General features: G+C 42.0%; 1 protein-coding gene across 12 annotated transcripts in view; it reads right to left on the reverse strand.

Annotated features, from left to right (window-relative positions):
* The window catches only part of TRDN (triadin), a 193,009-nt gene that overhangs the window by 157,396 nt on the left and 17,663 nt on the right, over positions 1–17,950 (reverse strand). For 11 of the 12 annotated variants that reach the window (XM_066614016.1, XM_066614000.1, XM_066613964.1 and 8 more), the window contains exons 2-4: positions 16,320–16,526; positions 7,639–7,692; positions 618–755 (exon numbers count right to left, since the gene is read on the reverse strand). In XM_066614016.1, the coding sequence (XP_066470113.1) occupies positions 618–755; positions 7,639–7,692; positions 16,320–16,526 (399 nt within the window). The remainder of the gene's footprint in view (positions 1–617; positions 756–7,638; positions 7,693–16,319; positions 16,527–17,950) is intronic. The other variant, XM_066613983.1, reaches the window with a different exon arrangement.

The raw sequence follows: 17,950 nt of genomic DNA on the forward strand, positions 1-17,950 counted from the left end.
TCACTGTGCAATTTCCATGGATTGCAGCCAAAAGCTATTTAACTAGACATCAGGCAGCACATTAGCTCTCAAACTTCTTTTCTGTTTGATTTAACTGCTATTGTTGTAATTCCAGCAACACTGCCACCTACTGTCAATATCAAACTTCATCTGAAGCAGGGGGTCTTCAAACTCTAATGTATTTGATGCCATGTCCATTTAGAGAGAAACATTCATGGCTCAAATACTCTCATTCTTAGACAAAGTTAAGGAGAAAGACTTATGAACAGCTGCTGCTGTTCCCTGAAGCTAATTCTTTTGCATTGTTCTTGCATTGTAGCACTATGTCTTTAAAAAAAATGTTAGCACGCAGAGTTTCGGGGAAAATAATGGTCACATTTTAACTCTGACTTCCTTTCCATAATAGCACATTAAATGTTATATGAAAGCAACTGAACAAGAAGAACTGCTTTCAAATAGTAGCAGCAGCAACCATTTGATACAGGCTGGTGTCTGAAAACTAAAGAGTAGCATTTCTCCCCCATTTTGCCCAGTGTTATTGGATGCCAAGACAAGAACTCAGCAGTGCAAAGACAATTGCTTGAAAACAGCAGAGCATGTCTCCGGTCTAAGAATACCTTTTTCACTCTCTTCTTCATCTTCAAACATGAGATCAGACAGTAACGAAAGAAAGCCATAAACCCAATCGGTGGTCTCTTCCACAGCACCATGTATGATTCTCAGCGGGCTGGTGGTAAGCTTGTTCACAGATTGTCCTGAACACAGAATTCAAAGACAAAAGTGGTTAGGACATCAAGCATGTTTGTTTTTAGATGACTGACAGATGGCCTTTTTAGCGCACAATGGGCACAATCCTAGCTTGCCCTTGGGCCAGCACAAGTCCCTTGACCCGCCCAGAAATGTTGCAAATGTGCCATAAAGCACCTTTGTACCTCCTCATGAGTTGGCTGGGCCAGCGCACAGATGCGCACTGGCCCGGGGAGGCTGAATCCAGCCTCCACACCAACTCTGCTGGAGAGCCTTGTATCAGCCGAGCTTGGCCAAAGCAAAGCTCTGGGGTGGGTGGGGAGGAGGCAGGAGGGAGGCATTCCAGGGCGGGGGGATGGCAGGCAGAAGTTGATCCTGGGGGGCGGGGGGGCGGAGAGCAGGAGGTGGGGCTCAGATCTGGTTGTTCCCATTATATAATGGCCTTAGGGTCCAATCCTATTGGGCCCATGCCGGCCCAGCACTGGCATTCAGTGTCCCAAATGTGCTGTAAAGCATGCCTCTGACGCTTACCGCCAGGCCGGCGCTAGTTCAGCATGACCACGCACTGAACCAATGTTAGGTGGAGACCGGTCAAACGACACTCGGAGCTCCGGGAGAGCACCGGGCAGCAGAACAGTGAGTCAGGGTGGGGGGGGGAGGTTCAATAGCAGGTGCAGATCTGACCCTTTGGGGTTGCCTGGGTATTACACAGGGTAAGGGAGCATAAGCTCGGCATAAGCTCCCTTACCCTGAGAAGACCTGCACTGCTTCCCAGTCCCAGTTGATTGCTTTGCACAACACTGGTAGAATGCTTTGTACTAAGGAATCCTAAATGTCTGGGATGGACCAAAAAAGGAAGAACTTCTTCACACAGTAATTTGTAATTACTCTTCATAATTCACAACCACAAGATGCGGTGGTGGTCACTAGCTTGGAAGTTTTTGAAACAGGATTGGACAAATTAATGGAGGACATCTTCCTATGACTACTAGTCATAGTGGCTATATGGCATTTCCAGTTTCATAAGCAGTATGACTCTGAATACCAATTGCAAGGGAGCAAGGGTGGGAGAAGGAAATACCTACACCCCTGCTTGATCACTGTGGGGATGCTGAAGTTATGGCCTGCAGGTTTTTTTTCTCCATTCTTATGTTGCTTTTCAGCAATGGACCCTGTCCAGAAAAATGTGAGTGCACTCATAGGCACAAAGACTTTGTCCCTAGAGAGCTGTGCTGAGCACCTAAGCAGGTTTTTGTGTATCTGCCGCATAAGATCCACAACAAGAATCTTGGCTTTTATTTTATTTATTTATTTATTTATTTGATTTGTAATCCACCTTTCTCCCCAGAGGGCACCCAAGGCGGCTAACAACATTTAAAAGTCATAAAATACATTAAAACTTTTTCATCATTAACGCTTTTCATCAGGAAGGGCATCTTTCAAAACTGGAGTGCCCGAACAAGTGATTGTTACTGTTCCTACCTATTGCTACCAAACTTATCAAAGCTGTAAACACTTCAACCCTAACCCCAGGGTAGTTATTCTTAGGAGAGTGTCAGCAGAAGAGCAAAGCCAACCAGTATACAGCAATTGTAGTTATAAAGAATGTCAATGTTGGCTTCCCTAGTAGGTTCCCTAGTTGGTCCCTAGTAGGGACCGCTATAACTTATCTTGTTACTTGGTTAAAGATTTGTGGGTCACTCTCTTGCTTTTACTAGACATCCCATTAGTTTCTTTTTCTGTCTTATTATTCTACCCGTATAACGACTGCAGTGCTTTCACGGTTGCAGCAAAGTTCCTAAAAAAACTCAGTTTTGCTCAGTGTGGGACTCCATCAGCTTTGCAAGTCAATTATTTGAAAGCCATTGGGTGCAATCCTAACTCCTTATGTCAGTGCTTTCCAGCACTGGCATAGCGGTGCCAATGGGACATGTGCTGCATATTGCAGTTGGGTGTCACTCACAGAGGCCTCCTCAAAGTAAGGGAATGTTTGTTCCCTTACTTGGAGCTGCATTGCCCTTATGTCAGTGCTGGAAAGCACTGACATAAGGGGTTAGGAATGCGCCCATTGTCTGATAGTAGTTTAGTACTTTTGCTACATATCTCAACATCCCTCAGTTCTCCAGGGAAGAAATTCTTCTGTTGCCCAGTTCACAGACTTTTTTTTTTTTTTAACAAACCAGACTGCGGCTGCTTAAAACGTGGACTGTCATTAGTACATTGACTCTGCAAATTTTCTTGTTCTTATTCCATAAACCAAAATCTTGGTGACACAGACTGCATACACTTATAGCAGAGCCTACGGTAGATGGATTTATTATTTTTACATTGTAAATGCTTGCACAATACTGTATGAAAACTTATCATATATAAAGAAATAAAAGCTTGTATTAACAGAGATGACAGAACCTTCTAAAATGGGAGTCTGCAGACATGTCAGAATCAAAAAGGAACACTGAGATGAGAACTTACTGGGACACTCTCTCCAGCCCTCATTGATAGTATTATCAGCAACATCTGCATGCAGACACAACCTTACACTTCTCAGTAATGTGTTTGTAACCTTAGTAACCTATACTGCTGCTGCTCAGACAAGGGCTGAACTGCACATTACAATGAATGTGAATGTCTATTTTTTGCATTTGTGGGGGTCACTAATGGCGCAGAGAAACACCAGAGGGGACACTGAGGACTTTGCTCCCACCTTGGTTTTGATATTGGTTGTATCTTCCCCACATGCTAATATTTTTAAATCTTCTATTTGCTTTCAATACTGATGAAGACAAAGTTGTAACACTCCCTTCATGCCCCTGCCATAGTTCCCTCCCCCATTATATCTCCTTTCGAGATACGTACCAAAAAAACATTTTTTTGAAGCAAAAGCATTTATCATAATGTGCACTTGAACCTAAATGAAATTGAAAACAAGGCTTCTGTAACTTTAATAATTGTGCAAAAGAGGGGCAAGGGCAAGTATTCTCATACAACAGTTTACCTTCAATATTCCCTCATCTGCATAGCTATTAATGAGCATAATGAGTACAAGAGCATTTTCTCTTATTTTATTATTAAAGCATCTGTTATAATAAACACAGTAATTCTGCACTATCACCTATCAAATGTCAATACAAATGTCTTTCAATGCTGTTTCTAAATTTAATGTTCATAGCTGACAAGCACAGTCCTTATTTATTGCTCATGTTATGGCATTATTAATTATTTGTTTATCTGGAGAATTTATATCCCGCCTTTCTCCCATACTAAAGGGCACTCAGGGAGGCTTGTAGATAAAACCAATACTAACTAAAACAATACTAAAAATGTTAAGCATAAAAACGGTTAAAGCATTAAAACAGAACAAACCCCAGGATGATACAAACCTATTAAAATTACATCTCATTTTAAAGTACTAGTCTACAATGTCAGTCAAAGGTCTTCCTGAGTAGAAAGGTCTTGAGACCCCACCAAAAGGTTTCAAAAGTGGGAACCATTCTTAAATCCAGAGGGAGGGAATTCCACAAATGAGAAGCCGCCACCAAGAAAGCCCTATTTCTAGCTGCCAACCCCTCACCTTGCTGGTGGAGGTACAGTCAAGGGTATTGTTGTTGTTGTCTCTACTGCCCTTGGCTCATTCAGGCTGCCTGGACAGCTCACATAATATAAAATAACATTTAAAATATATAATACCATCTTTAAAAAATTACAACTTTAAAAACACAGGGTCACACATGTTTTACAAAGAGACACAGGAAGGAAACTGGGTACAAACTGCAATAGAACAGCTGGACTTCAGGAAAAAATTCTTGCTGCTCAGTGCGGTTCGGCAGTGGAACAACTTGCAGAGGGAAGTGACCATGAGGTGGCCAAGTTTGAAAATGACACCAAACTTTTCTGAGTGGTGAAGACCAGAAGAGATTGCGAAGAGCTCCAGAAGGATTTCTCCAAACTGGGCAGCAAAATGGCAGATGCGCTTCAATGTAAGTAAATGTAAAGTTATGCACTTTGGGGCAAAGAATCAAAACTTTACAAATAGGCTAATGGGTTCTGAGCTGTCTGTGACAGATCAGGAGAGAGATCTTGGGGTGGTGGTGGACAGGTCGATGAAAGTGTCGACCTAATGGGCAGCTGCAGTGAAGAAGGCTAAATCCATGCTTGGGATTATTAAGAAAAGGTATTGAGAATAAGATGGTCAGTAGAAATCAATGGTTGGCCACACCTGGAATATTGCATCCAGTTCTGGTCAGCATATCTCAAAAAGGATATTGTGGAAATGGAAAAAGTGCAGAAGATGTTTACTACCAAAATGTTTACTGGCCTGGGGCACCTCCCTTATGAGGAAAGGCTACAGCATTTGGGACTCTTCAGTCTATATAAGAGGCACCTGAGGGGGGACATGATTGAGACATACAAAATTATGCAGGGGATAGAGAGATGTTCTTTTCCTTCTCACACAACACCAGAACCAGGGGACACCCACTAAAATTGAGTGTTGGAAGAATTAGGACAGACAAAAGAAAATATTTCTTTACCCAACATGTAATTAGTCTGTGGAACTCCTTGCCACAGGAAGTGGTGATGGCATCCTGCCTAGATGCCTTTAAAAGGGAATTGGGCAAATTTCTGGAGGAAAAGTCCATCACGGGATACCAGTCATGATAGGTATCTGCAAGCTCCTGATTTTAGAAATAGGTCACCTCAGAATGCCAGATGCACGGGAGGGCACCAGGACGCAGGTTGTGTCCTGCTGTCTTATGTACTTCCTGAAGCATTTGGTGGGCCACTATGAGATACAGGAAGCTGGACTAGATGGACCTTTGGCCTGATCCAGTGGGGCTCTTCTTATGTTATGAGGTGGTGGATTCTCGCTCAGTGGAGATCTTCAAGCAGAGGTTTGACATGCACCTGCTGGAGATGCTCTAGGAGGATTTCCTGCTACAGGCAGTGGGTTGGACTAGATGACCTTGTATAGTCGTTTCCAACTCTATGATTCTATGAAAGTTAAAATACTGCAAGGAAAAAGTTGCGAGGATATACTTTTATTTGCTAGATAAGAATGGTGTATTTATGCATGCACTTCCTTAGTTAAATATGATGCAATGAATTGAATGAACTTTGCATGAGAACAGAGTGGTAAATTGTACCCATATTAGCTCCCCCCCCCCCCAAAAAAAAAAAAAAATACTCAGTAGTACACTTGTGCAACTATGAACTTGCTGCCTGGCAAATGCTGTCACAGCAATGATAACCTGTTTAGAAAAGTATAAAGGCTAGTCCTCAATCCTTTCTAACCAGGTTTTGGTGCTGTCAGATCTGATCAGAACTAGATCAGATCCGTCAGCACCAATGTTAATTTCTATACACCATTTCTGATCTAGTTTCAGGAACTGCACATAGTCAGGCACACTAAATGAAGATATTCAGTGCTGAAAACCAAGTGCATAATACCCTTGCATGTGCATATTTTCTGATTCAGCAAGGCAACACACACAAACAGCTCTATCTAGTTCCCCGTGTATGTTGCCATTGTTGAGTTGGGGCAATAATCTCTTCTATTATATGAGGCAAAGGATGTAAAAATCTATTCTCTAAAAAAGAAAAAAAATTGCATGTATATATTACTTTCCGTAAAGAGTTCAGGCCTGCTTGCATATGATTCTCATTGACTTCACCATTTCAACTGTATCATCCATGTGATTCTCTAACAGTGTAATCCAATGCATGGCTACTTACAAGCCAATCCTATTGTGCTCAGTGGGACTTATGCCCTAGAAAGTGTGTATAGGATTGCAGCCTAAGCCAGATTCTAATCTTGTTAAACTAAAGTGCATTGATAAAATCTTCCTTAAAACCAGTTCATTCATGTACACATAACATTTTATTCTTTTTCACAAAGACTTAGAGTTAAGTGTGTGAGTGAACAACATTAATCAAAATTCTGTTTGAAGTAATAGGAAAATATGGTCTGTAGCATTTGATTTACTATTATGGCTCATTCACACATACAGGTCACTCCTTAATTTTACAATTTTCAAATATTAAAGGCATGCACTTGTGAACTTGCTTTATTAATTCCAGCCATTTTCCAGTTCTACTGGGGACTTAAGGCAGCAGATCTATTAATCCACTTACATATGTCCCTCTTGCAACAGTGCAAACATTTTGCAGCACTGACATGTGCTAACGGAGCTGCTGGCAGAAACAACCAGAGGTTGTCTGTACATCCACCAATGGCCCACCCAGGTCGTGCAGTGCAAGTAAGGTGGCAGAGGGGGCAGGTCACGGGCAGTTTGGAGGAGGACTGGAGCGGGATGTGAACTGAACCAGGAGCAATTCAAAGGTGGGAGGGGGGCAGCAACACACACTAGGATTCTTAGCCCCCTTCCTCAACCAGACCCATCCCTGTCTGTGTTCGGACTTACACCACAAAAGAGCTGGTGTAGTCCAAGGAAACTCATTGACAGTCAGGTTGCCTATGGAGAGGTAAATAACAAGATGTTTTATTTATGTCTCTCAGGCTATCTGATTGCAGCCCCTCCCCAACTGGATGCAATGTATACTCCATTGGCTCTGTTGCATTATGTACAATAGTAGGGGATAGAATTGAGCCATAAGCCTAAATGGGTTTACTTCTATCTGTCACATTTTTATACCGTCCTTCCTCCAAGGAGCTATTATTTTATTATTATTTGCATAATTCATTTGTGAATCATCACTTGTGTCAGTTTTGTTCATTTACCTCTGTGAAGTTCCTAAAAATTACTGTGGTGTTTCTTTTATTTCCTGTAAGTTAAGAAAAGTAGTCTTTGCAGCAGCTGTGCAACTTAACACAATAAAAAAGCATGCCAGATATGTTTGAAGTGTAAAAAATAAAAAATAAAACAGGTTCCTTGCCTCTAGGGATCTCAGCTTTCCCCACATCTTTGTCAATATCAAGTTGATGTATTCCTAAGAGAACAAAATATACATGAAGTAAGAGTTGGAAGATGAAAGATTAAGCTACACACATTTTATTCCTGCCACTCTTTTGACCTGTTTCCTAAATCCTAACAGGTGTTGGCATTTCCCAGTGAATACAGTACTATTTTTGTCATTTATGGAGTTTCTGCATCTAAGGCAAGGTATCTTACCAAATTTATTTCATTGTACTGATAACTTTTTTTACAAGTTTACCTAAGACCTCGAGCACCAAAATTAAGGGCCACTTTACAGAAAATTTACAAAATTTCTTATAAAATGTGCTCAGTTCTAACATGTGAAGAGACCCATAGTTAATGGCATCAAATTTATTCCTTTGTCAACATTTACCCGAACTGACATTTAGAGATATAGCAAGCAAATTACCAGGGATTCTCAAACTATTGAGCTCCCCTGCTTGAATGTTTATGAACAGAATCAGGATAAGCTCAAATGTGATCACAAAAGTTTGATCCTTTGCAAGCAGATCAACCATTCACAAAGCTCATTTTCATTCAAACCTCTGTAAATGGTTGATGTTCCCAAAGGCTTGATCTGTTGTGAGCATCATTTGAACATTTGTGAGTAAGCAAACTGATGCTCTTCAGACACTCAGGCTCCTGCAGACATTTGCTTGGAGTGGGCAGAGTTCAACTTGATTTAGACTGAACACCAAGTAGGTCAGTGTCCCTACTTTCATTAGCATTGATTTAAGCGCTCACATTTCAGATACATGTCAGATCACTTTCTAATCTCAAAATTAGTATGATGTAATGTGTCTTTCATAGGGAAACACGAACACATTCCAGACAAATTTAATTATGTTAAAGTTGCATTGGTTTTAATGAGAAGGATTGAAACTCTCCCAGTGGCAGACCTCCCCTGCCCCATGCCTTGGGCCAAAGGTCCACGATTGTGCCCCCCCCCACTTACCAAGAGCGCACGGAGCCTCACACAACTCCAGAATGTGTCAGGGAAGTCTCCTGGAGCTTACCCGACACATTAAGCTTCTACAGGGTCCTAGAGACGCGCAAGCTTCCCGCCTGGGGCATTTGCCCCTTTGATTTAATGGCAGGTCCACCACTGACCTCTCCCAGATTGTGGACCAGAAAAATGGGGGAAATGGATAAAACTTTGAATTCATTCTGGTACAACCCCATATGTCTCATTTGACCTCAACTATACTGAGGTCAATCGCCTTGAGGTGTTTCACACCTCCCACAGTAATTTTTGTCTAAATTACTTTCTATGCTTTGACAGTGTTTGGGTCATTTTGTACTTCAATTGCACAGAATTTTGAATCAGAAATTGAAACTATTGTTCAGTCATTTCTGTATGTGCAAAAACATCACTTTTATTAATCCTATCATTGTTGTTATTGCTGTATTCCTGAGCAGTTCAGAAGTAAGCCCCACTGAGTTCAGTAGGGCTTATTCCCAGGTAAGTGTGTTTAGGATTGCAGCCGAAGTTGATTCTAATCTGGTTAGCTTTAATTTAGAACGGGAGTGACCAACTTTTCAACGTTAGGGCTCCTGGACCTTTAGCAATTGTGTAGAAGAGGGAATTTCAGTAGGTGCAGCTTTTCATTCACAGATGACAAACTGCATCTGTTGAAATTCCCCCCTCTACATGATTGTTAAAGGTTCATCTGTTACCCTGCACATGCCTGATCTCGTCTGATCTCAGAAGCTAAGCAGGGTCAGGCCTGGTTAGTACTTGGATGGGAGACCGCTTGAAAATATCGGGTGCTGTAGGCTTATACCATAGTCTTTCGAGACTGAAGGTTGCCAACCAAGGTGCCCTAAAGTGAAAACGTTGGCTACCCATTTTTTTTTAGAATAGAGTTGGCATCCTTCAGTCTCAGAAGACTGTGGTGTCACGCTCTGAATGGTGGTTCTGGAGCAGAGTGTCCTCTCCAGTGCGCGAAGCCTGGGTAAAGTAGGTATGGAGGATAGACTGTTTCCCATGCAGCAAATCCCCCCTCTCCACGTCGCTGAAATGGTCCAATGGAAAGGCAGAGGCCAATACGGTTGGTTCCAGCGGCGTCGCAGGAGTTGCCAGAACGTGACTGTGTTCAGCCATGAACTGCCTCAGGGACTCCGGCTCCGGATTTTGCCTCGAGGTTGACTCCTGAAGCCTTTTCCATAACTGGATGGAGCCACAATGCAGTGGAGGTTTGGAATCAGAGTTTTCCTTCTCTCAGATGAGCTGCCTTCCCAGGCTGACGAGTCCCATCTACCCGGTGGCTGTTCAGTCGCCTCTTACGACAAGTACAGCCAAACTGAGGGCCTATTCTTATCCCCAGCCCCCAGGGGATTTTTTTTAGAATATACTTTTGAAAACATTCAATACTAGAACATATCCAGTCAATTGCAGGTAATTCAAGTCAAATTAAAGTTTAATTCAGCATTTGGCCATACCTGACAAAAATTCAGAATGACTCCCCTAGAGATTTTGTCATGCTCATTTGCTTCAAGAAATTTGGAAGTTTACTTGAATTTTCTTTGATAAGCACATTCAGTCTGGCAAAAAGTTTTCTTTATCTTCTAAGAATTGCTTCGAGGATTAGGTAGGTTGCATGACATGAAACCCCACATGGATTTGAAAACTAGTTCTCATGCTTATTACATCCAAATTGGATTAATCTAATTCTGCATCTGCAGCTTTCAAGCGCTGCTGCTGCAAAAAACCACCATTTGGTTCAAACCGTGAAGGCAAAAATTACTGTTTCTATCCAAAGGAACCAGTCACACTTTTAGAACTTTTCTCCCATTCAGAATTCTCTTTGGCTCACAATTTCATTTCAAATTGATTCTAAAACTGACTCTTTTTTACTTGATGTATTGATTAAGAACCAAGAGTAGGACTTCAATGTTAGCAATTACACACACACACACACACACACACACACACACACACACACCAAAGCGTGCACATGCACACATATTAACGAGAATCATGAGCAGAAATTCATGTGCAACTATGAGAAGTCCATCAGTTCTGAGCAGGGGCTCATTTATTTTTTTGTGTGTTTTGTAATGACTTTTTCTCCAGCTTCAACCATATGACCAGTCAGTATATGTTTGAACAGTGTTCTTTCAGTCAAGAATGCAACCCATACATGACAAACAAGTTTTCTAGCTTATCCAGTTTGAACCAAACCACTGTTTTGTGTACTGTTCGCATTAGAATGGCTAAACAAAGGCCAGTTGTCCTGTGTCGTCATCAATTACTCAGATGCCCCATTTGCAATCTAGACTGCCCGTATACAGAAGGCCACAACTGCATCTCCATGCACATTAGTGTGCACAACAACAACAACAACAACAACAGTATTTATATACTGCTTTTCAACAAAAAGTTCACAAAGCAGTTTACAGAGAAAATCAAATAGCTAATGGCACATGAGAATCTCCCTGCCTATTAGCTAGTGAGTGATGTCTGAACTCTACTGATTACTAGTAAGTGGAAAAGAGGGTGAGTAGAATAAAAGCTTCATCCTCAAAGAGATAATCAGAGTGGTTATCTCAATCAGGTGTCACCAGTGTATGTATGGTCTTTAGCCAGGAAAGCACATGTATGACCTTGTATTGAGTCAGGCCACTTGTTCATTTTACTGGGTATTTTCCACCTGGCAAAATTGCAGTGCAGTGGCTTTCTAGGGGCTTGGATAGAAGTCTCTCCCTCTTGTACCTGGAGATGCCAGGTACAGGGCCTTTGATGCAAAGCAGGTGCTCCACCACTGAACTCTGGGCATTTTCCTCATCTGCCTCCCCCACTGTATGTTATGTACATATGCAATCCAATCCAGAGGAAAACCAACTCATAGATAAGCAGGAGGAATTCTCAGGTTTATACAGTAACTCCTGTAAGATTATGAGTTTATCAGAGTCATTTGAACTTATTCAATCACTTCTAAGTGTTGTAAAAAAAAAGCAGTTAAATTGTATGATGATGTGTTATAAAATTGAATTATACATAATACACTTTATGCTTGCTACGGCTGATGGCTGTTGCAAATAGTGACTAATTTGCAAAAGGGGAAAAAAACTCTATATCATTATACTATTAACAAACACCACCTCTATTTCTCCATATACTTTTGAGAGGTTCCTCATAATTTTTTGTATTTCTCATCCAGATCCTGGACACAAAAGATACTTATGTAAAAGTCTCAAAGGCCAGTATTTGCTGGGTTTCCACAACTGTGCAATCCCACAAGTGCTTCCCAGAACACAGTTCAAAAAAGCTCCCAGATATTGGGAACAAGGGAGATGGTACAATCTTTGTCTGGCAAAAGTTGGCAAAAGCTTCCTACCTGATTGATAGCCCAATCTTATTCCCCACCCCCTGCCAATGCTATGACATCAAAATGGTTACTGCTGCATCCTGCAGGGAGGGGAGTTTTGCTGGCACAGGTCCAACTCATGCTGCAGGATCAGGTTTGGGAAGGGTGCTAGGATTCAGTGGCCATTGCTGCCACCAAACTCACCATTGAACCTGCCTCCTTCCTAGACCCAATCCACCCAAACCTGTTGCTGCCCCATTCCTCCCTCCCCTACCCCATCACTGCCTCCTTCCACCCTCCCACTCTGTGTTTCACCCTCCCCAATCCCATCCCACCTCCCTCAATGTCCAACCTCCCTTGATAGGTCTGGAGTGCTCCTCCAGCAGGACAGGAAGGCTCCAGCCTTCCCAATGGTGCTCTTGCAGCACACTATATGCACTGCCAGAGTGCCTTTTACAGAACACGTGTTTCACTGTGTTCTTTCTCAGACAGAACTGGGCCATGAGTTGAAATTTAGGTAGATTTCCTAAGTTTTCAGTGTCAGTGTTGTCCCCAGCATGTCTCAAATCTAGAAGGAAGTGAACTGTGTAAGTTTTATCAGAGACTGGTACAGTTTGGTCAGGCAAGGGATGCCAAATCCTAAGGCTTGAATACTTCCCTGAACTTATTGTTGTAGTTCAGGGTTTCCAAACCCCAGCCTGCGGGCCATTTGCAGCCTTTGGGGACCACCAATCCAGCCCGCAGAGAGCCCCTAGTCTCTAACAAGCCTCTGGCCCACTGGAGACTTTCTGGAGACTGCGCTGGCCCATGACTACCCAATGAGTTTGCGCAAGGACTTTTATAGACCTTGAGCTACCACGAGACCCAAGGCCTCATGATAGCTCAAGACCTGTAAAAAGCCTTGCGCAAAGCAAGGCTGACCTTTCCTTCGCTGCTGCAACCTTTCCCACTAGCAACTGGTGGGGTGAGGGTTTGGGCAGCATGGGGAAGTCTCCCTTTTCTGTTTGAAAAATATTAGAAATCCCTAGTGTTTCCCCATTTCACCTCTCAGATATATCAGCTTTTATTTATTTATTTTTATTCTGCTGTCTCTGGTGGGGTGGGCAGCATGGCTTCATTCTGGGTCTCCCTTTTCTATCTACAAAAATATTAGAAGTCCTTGGTGTATTTATTTAAGTTTATTTAAATTTAGAATTTAAATAAATTTAAATTCATTAATTTATTTTTCTGGCACTTGACTCCATGCCAGAAATATGATGTTGCCCTTGTGCCAAAAAGTTTGGACACTCCTGTTTAAGGCGAACTCAGGAACTGCACAATTTTCATGAAGGCCTAAAAAAAACACTTTGAGAGATTATGCATTGCTTTTTCTCAACTCTTAGCGGTGTCTAGGACTTGGACAAAAAAAGCGGGGAAAAAGTTCTAATTTGGGCATTATTTGAAAAAATCTCCCTCATTGAATATGCAGATTTAGACACAAAAATTTAAATTCACAAAAGTTCAGCTCAGCTCTAATTAGTTATCATTGTGTTCATATAAGTGACTAACAGATTGGTTTGTGAAAATTATTTCATTTAGCTTTCCAATCTTAATGAGAACACTGTGGATTAAACTTTGGTCTTCAGTTCATTTCTGTGCTTGTCAAATAATTATAAGAGTCATTTTCAACTGGCTTTGTTCAGATTGCAAAGATCTGTTTAATAATTGATTTTTTTTCAATTATATGTGAAGATAGCAGTACACTGAGTGCAATTAAAAATAACTGTACAAATGAGGGTAATTTATGCAGAAAGGTTTATTTATTCGATGTGATCTGATTTCCAAAGAATGGCAAGCTATTGTACATGAATGGTTTTAGACTAATTTCTGTCAGATCTACAGTATATTAAAAGCTTTTTATTAGAGTTGAGTATCCAAAAACATTTAAGCTGTGCATACTTGCCTACATTAAAAGGTTATAGTGCTACTTGGACTAAATGATATTTTTTCTAGACATGTATCAATAATAGTTTTTAGAATAAGGTCACTGTATCTCATAAAAACTCCTTAAACAGTTCATTACATATAACCATCTATCCCAACTGAATATCATTTCATTGAGTTAGATGAAGTAAATAGATGAAGAATATAAGTATTCTATTTTTAAAAATCCAAAGGATAAAAAAAGTTTACTCTTCATGAGAGAAGAGTGGAGTTCTACCCGCATTGTGCAAAGCTCACATTAGGAAACTTCCTTATTCCTTCCTCCCCACAGCAGTGATCCTAGACCAGCGGTCTCAAACATAAGGCCTGTGAGCTGGATGCAGCCTGCAGAAGCTCTTTATCTGGCCCTAGGGCTTTCTCAGTACCACCATCAGTTCCTCTCAGCTGCTAAGCTGTGCTGTCACTGCTGAAAGAGTGGCCCATTTCCAATGATAATTGGGCTCTCTCATATCTTGAAAATATTTTCTGTCATTTGCAGCCAATCAGTTCCTAAGTGAGAAAAAAGTACTTATTTTTGATCATGACCTGCTTAATGACATCACTTCCTGGTTAATGACATCATTTCCTGCCCTCAGCAGGCATCATGAATGCTATTCAGCCTACTGCATGAAATGAGTTTGACACCCTTGTCCTAGACCAAGTGTGTCCAAAGTTTTTGGCAGGAGGGCCACATCATCTGTCTGACACTGTGTCAGGGGCTGGGGAAAAAAAGAATTAATTTACATTTAAAATTTGAATAAATTTACATAAGTTTACATAAATGAATATATTAAAGATGAACTTATATGAATGAATGAAGGACTTACAATAGCTCAAGGCCTATAAATGGCCTTGCACAAAGCAAGGCTGGCCTTTCCTTTGCTGCTGCTACTGCATCACAGACATGAAACAAGAAGCAGTGGAAGGAGCCCTCATCCCACAGCTCACGTGACAGGTCAAACAGTCACACTCATGCTGAGAGCAGTTGTGTTGGGCCAGTGTGGGCTCCAACAAATCTCCAGAGGGCCAGGGTTTCATTGGAGACTGTGGGCTCCCTGAGGGCCGCATTGAGAGGCCTCTAGGGCCGCAAGTGGCCCCAGGGCCAGGGTTTGGGCACCCTAGTCCTAGACTCCCTGAACAGCTTCTCCAGAAGAGAGTGAGATGGGATGTGGGGGCACTCCTGAATAGGGTTGGGAGTATCTTCTGTTTAGGAAAACTTCACTTCAAATATTGGTGGATCTGCCCCGTACCTTAGCAACTCTCCACATCACATGCCATCCTGTTCCCAAGGATCCTCTAATGCCATGGGAAGGATAGCCAGAAGAATAACCTGGAAGGGGAGGGAGCAAGGAAGGTCCCTTGCACAAGTGTCCTCTACTCATGCAATTCTGTATACAACCCTACAACTCAAGACTACTCACAAGTAAAATATAATATAATCTACCAAAGACTTTTCTTTCATAAGACCATTTGCTTGCAGGACCCTTGGCAGACTAGCAATCACATTAAGCTTGCATTTGTGGCCTTTCATTATTGTCTCTATGCTGCAAACCAAAATGAAACAAGATTCTTCTATTTATTAGATGCATGTGTGTAAACACTTTTTGTCTTGAACAAAAAGTGGATGGTACGGCTGGAGGTATAAAATGTGGATGAAATAAAGATGTAACAGTAAGTATTGCCATTGGATATAATGCATAGATACAGGCCACAATCCAGGGGTCCCATATGAGAATCTGACTTCTGGGAATCTGCTCTTTGTACTCACTGTCTGGTCTAAGCAGCAGCCCTCAGTAATAGCATGTGGGGTACACTTCATCTCACATACAGAAGTAGAACCTGCCAAATTCTACATTATAGTTTTAGAAGATGTACTAGTGTTAAAGTCCTGGAGTATTTATTGGGACACATCCATTTAAAGGAACTCGTCTTATTTATCTAAACCCTAGGCACGGCTAAACCTTTTTTAAACTGCTAATACCAGATACAGAATACTTTGCCTAATGATGGGAAAAAAACAGACTTATTTCCAACAGATGCATTTGCTAATTTTAGATTCTGTATAGATGATGATGATGTTAAATTTTAAATACTGTTTAGCAAAATGAATTCCTCTGGGCTATATACCCAAGAGACCACAAACTTAAATACACATCTTGATATCATCAGACCTAAAATATGAGTCATTCACTAGTGATGCCAATATACTAAATATTTTAAAATTAGAAAAGTGAACATAGTATTTCCAACTTATTATTCTCTGCTAACATTAAGAGAGCACTAGCTTTAGTGGTACACAAGAGGAACTCCCTACAGCATTTAATGTGATAATGATGGTCTTATTTTATCTAGCACATGTGAGACTTACCAGCCAGGTTTTTGTAGTCCACCAGGTCAAACATGACAATAGCCACAGCTGACCAGGTAACGATAAGAGCAACGACAAGTAGCCATGCTGCTGGTGAGCTGAACGTTGTCACAAAGTCTTCTGAAACGGATCTCTTAGACATTTTCACATGTGGCATAGAGACTGTTCCATTCTTGTTGTCTATCACTGTGGTGGTGGACACAGGTCCTAATAAATGCATAAAAGAGATGAAGAAAATACATTGATTGGCCAGTACATCTCTCAGTATTAAAGTAAATTTTAAAAAATCCTCTACAGTTGCAACATTCCAGAGAAGGCATAATACAGAAGAAAATATTTTCCCGTCAGAGCAAAATGATAACCCAGTTGTTACAACACAGAAAAACATATTCAGGAGTTATGAGGTAAAAATTAGACCATATATGCTGTGAAAACAACATAATCTGAGTCATAATTTAACATGAAAAACAGCACAATCCTATGCATGTCTACTCAGAAATATGCCCAAATAACTTCAGTGAGCTTGCTCCCAGGGACGTGTATAGAGGATTTAAGCCACAGACCTGGAAACTGCTTTCAGTACCAGAATTCAATATACTGCCCAATCCTATCCCCCATAACTGGCACCACAGCAGCCGTGTTGGTAGAGCACACTACATCCAGTGGGCGGAGGGTGACCAGGAGGCCTGCCAGAAGTATTTTGTACTTACTTCTGTGTAGGACCCTTGATGACTCATGGACCTCCTCAGACCCAGACCAGTTATATAGCTGATGTCTGAAATCTGAAGAAAGAAAGGAGGCAGGGTAGGCTGAAAAAGGGGGATAGGTTCTGCACTTGGCTTGCACGTTTGCTTCCAGGCTACTCCTCATCCTCTGCTCCCTGTCTCAGAAGGTTGCCAAGTCTCCCATTCCCCTTCTCTGCTGCCAATTTACCAGTGCTAGCAAAGCTTCCTAGAGCCACTGCCACATGAGTCATGCTTCTCGCTGTTTTTTGCAGCGAGGGGTCCAACAGTGTGCAACAGTAGCCCGATTTATGCTTTGCCTTAAAGGATATTGTGCCGCTAGAATGCTAGTTCTGAGGAAAAACAACTGGTTCCTTATTGATGTATTTGAAATCCAGCCTAGAAATATAGCAGCTCCACTTAGCAAGCAAGGTGGCTACTGCCCCAACTTGCAGTCCTGGAAGGGCTCACTCACAGCCCAATCCTAAGCTGCCCTGTGCCCAGGGAAACAGCGGCGCCAAAATGGCTACTGATGCATCCTATGTGCACCACAGTAGTCATCAGAGTCTCCTCAGGGGAAGGGCTCAGGCCCCACAATGGTTCTCCTCCAGTCTGGGCTGGCTGTTTTGCTGGTGCAAACTGGAGGAGCTCCATGTCGGGCTTTTCAGCCCAACACGAAGCATTAGCTACAGTGAGCAAGTTTCCAGTCCCACCCCCTCCTGCCCCAGTTCCGCCTCCTTCACCACCCTGCCTTCCCCCCCCCACCTCTGTGCTAGCAAAATAGCCCATTTGCACCTCAGAACACCTCCCCACCACCCTGACAATCCTTACCACTGCCAGAGCTATTCCCTTGCTCCGGGTGGCATCTGTCTGGCACAGGGCTCAGTGCCGACTGGCACTAGGCCAGCA

The sequence above is a fragment of the Tiliqua scincoides genome, chromosome 1 (genome assembly GCF_035046505.1).
Source record: "Tiliqua scincoides isolate rTilSci1 chromosome 1, rTilSci1.hap2, whole genome shotgun sequence".
NCBI lineage: Eukaryota > Metazoa > Chordata > Lepidosauria > Squamata > Scincidae > Tiliqua > Tiliqua scincoides.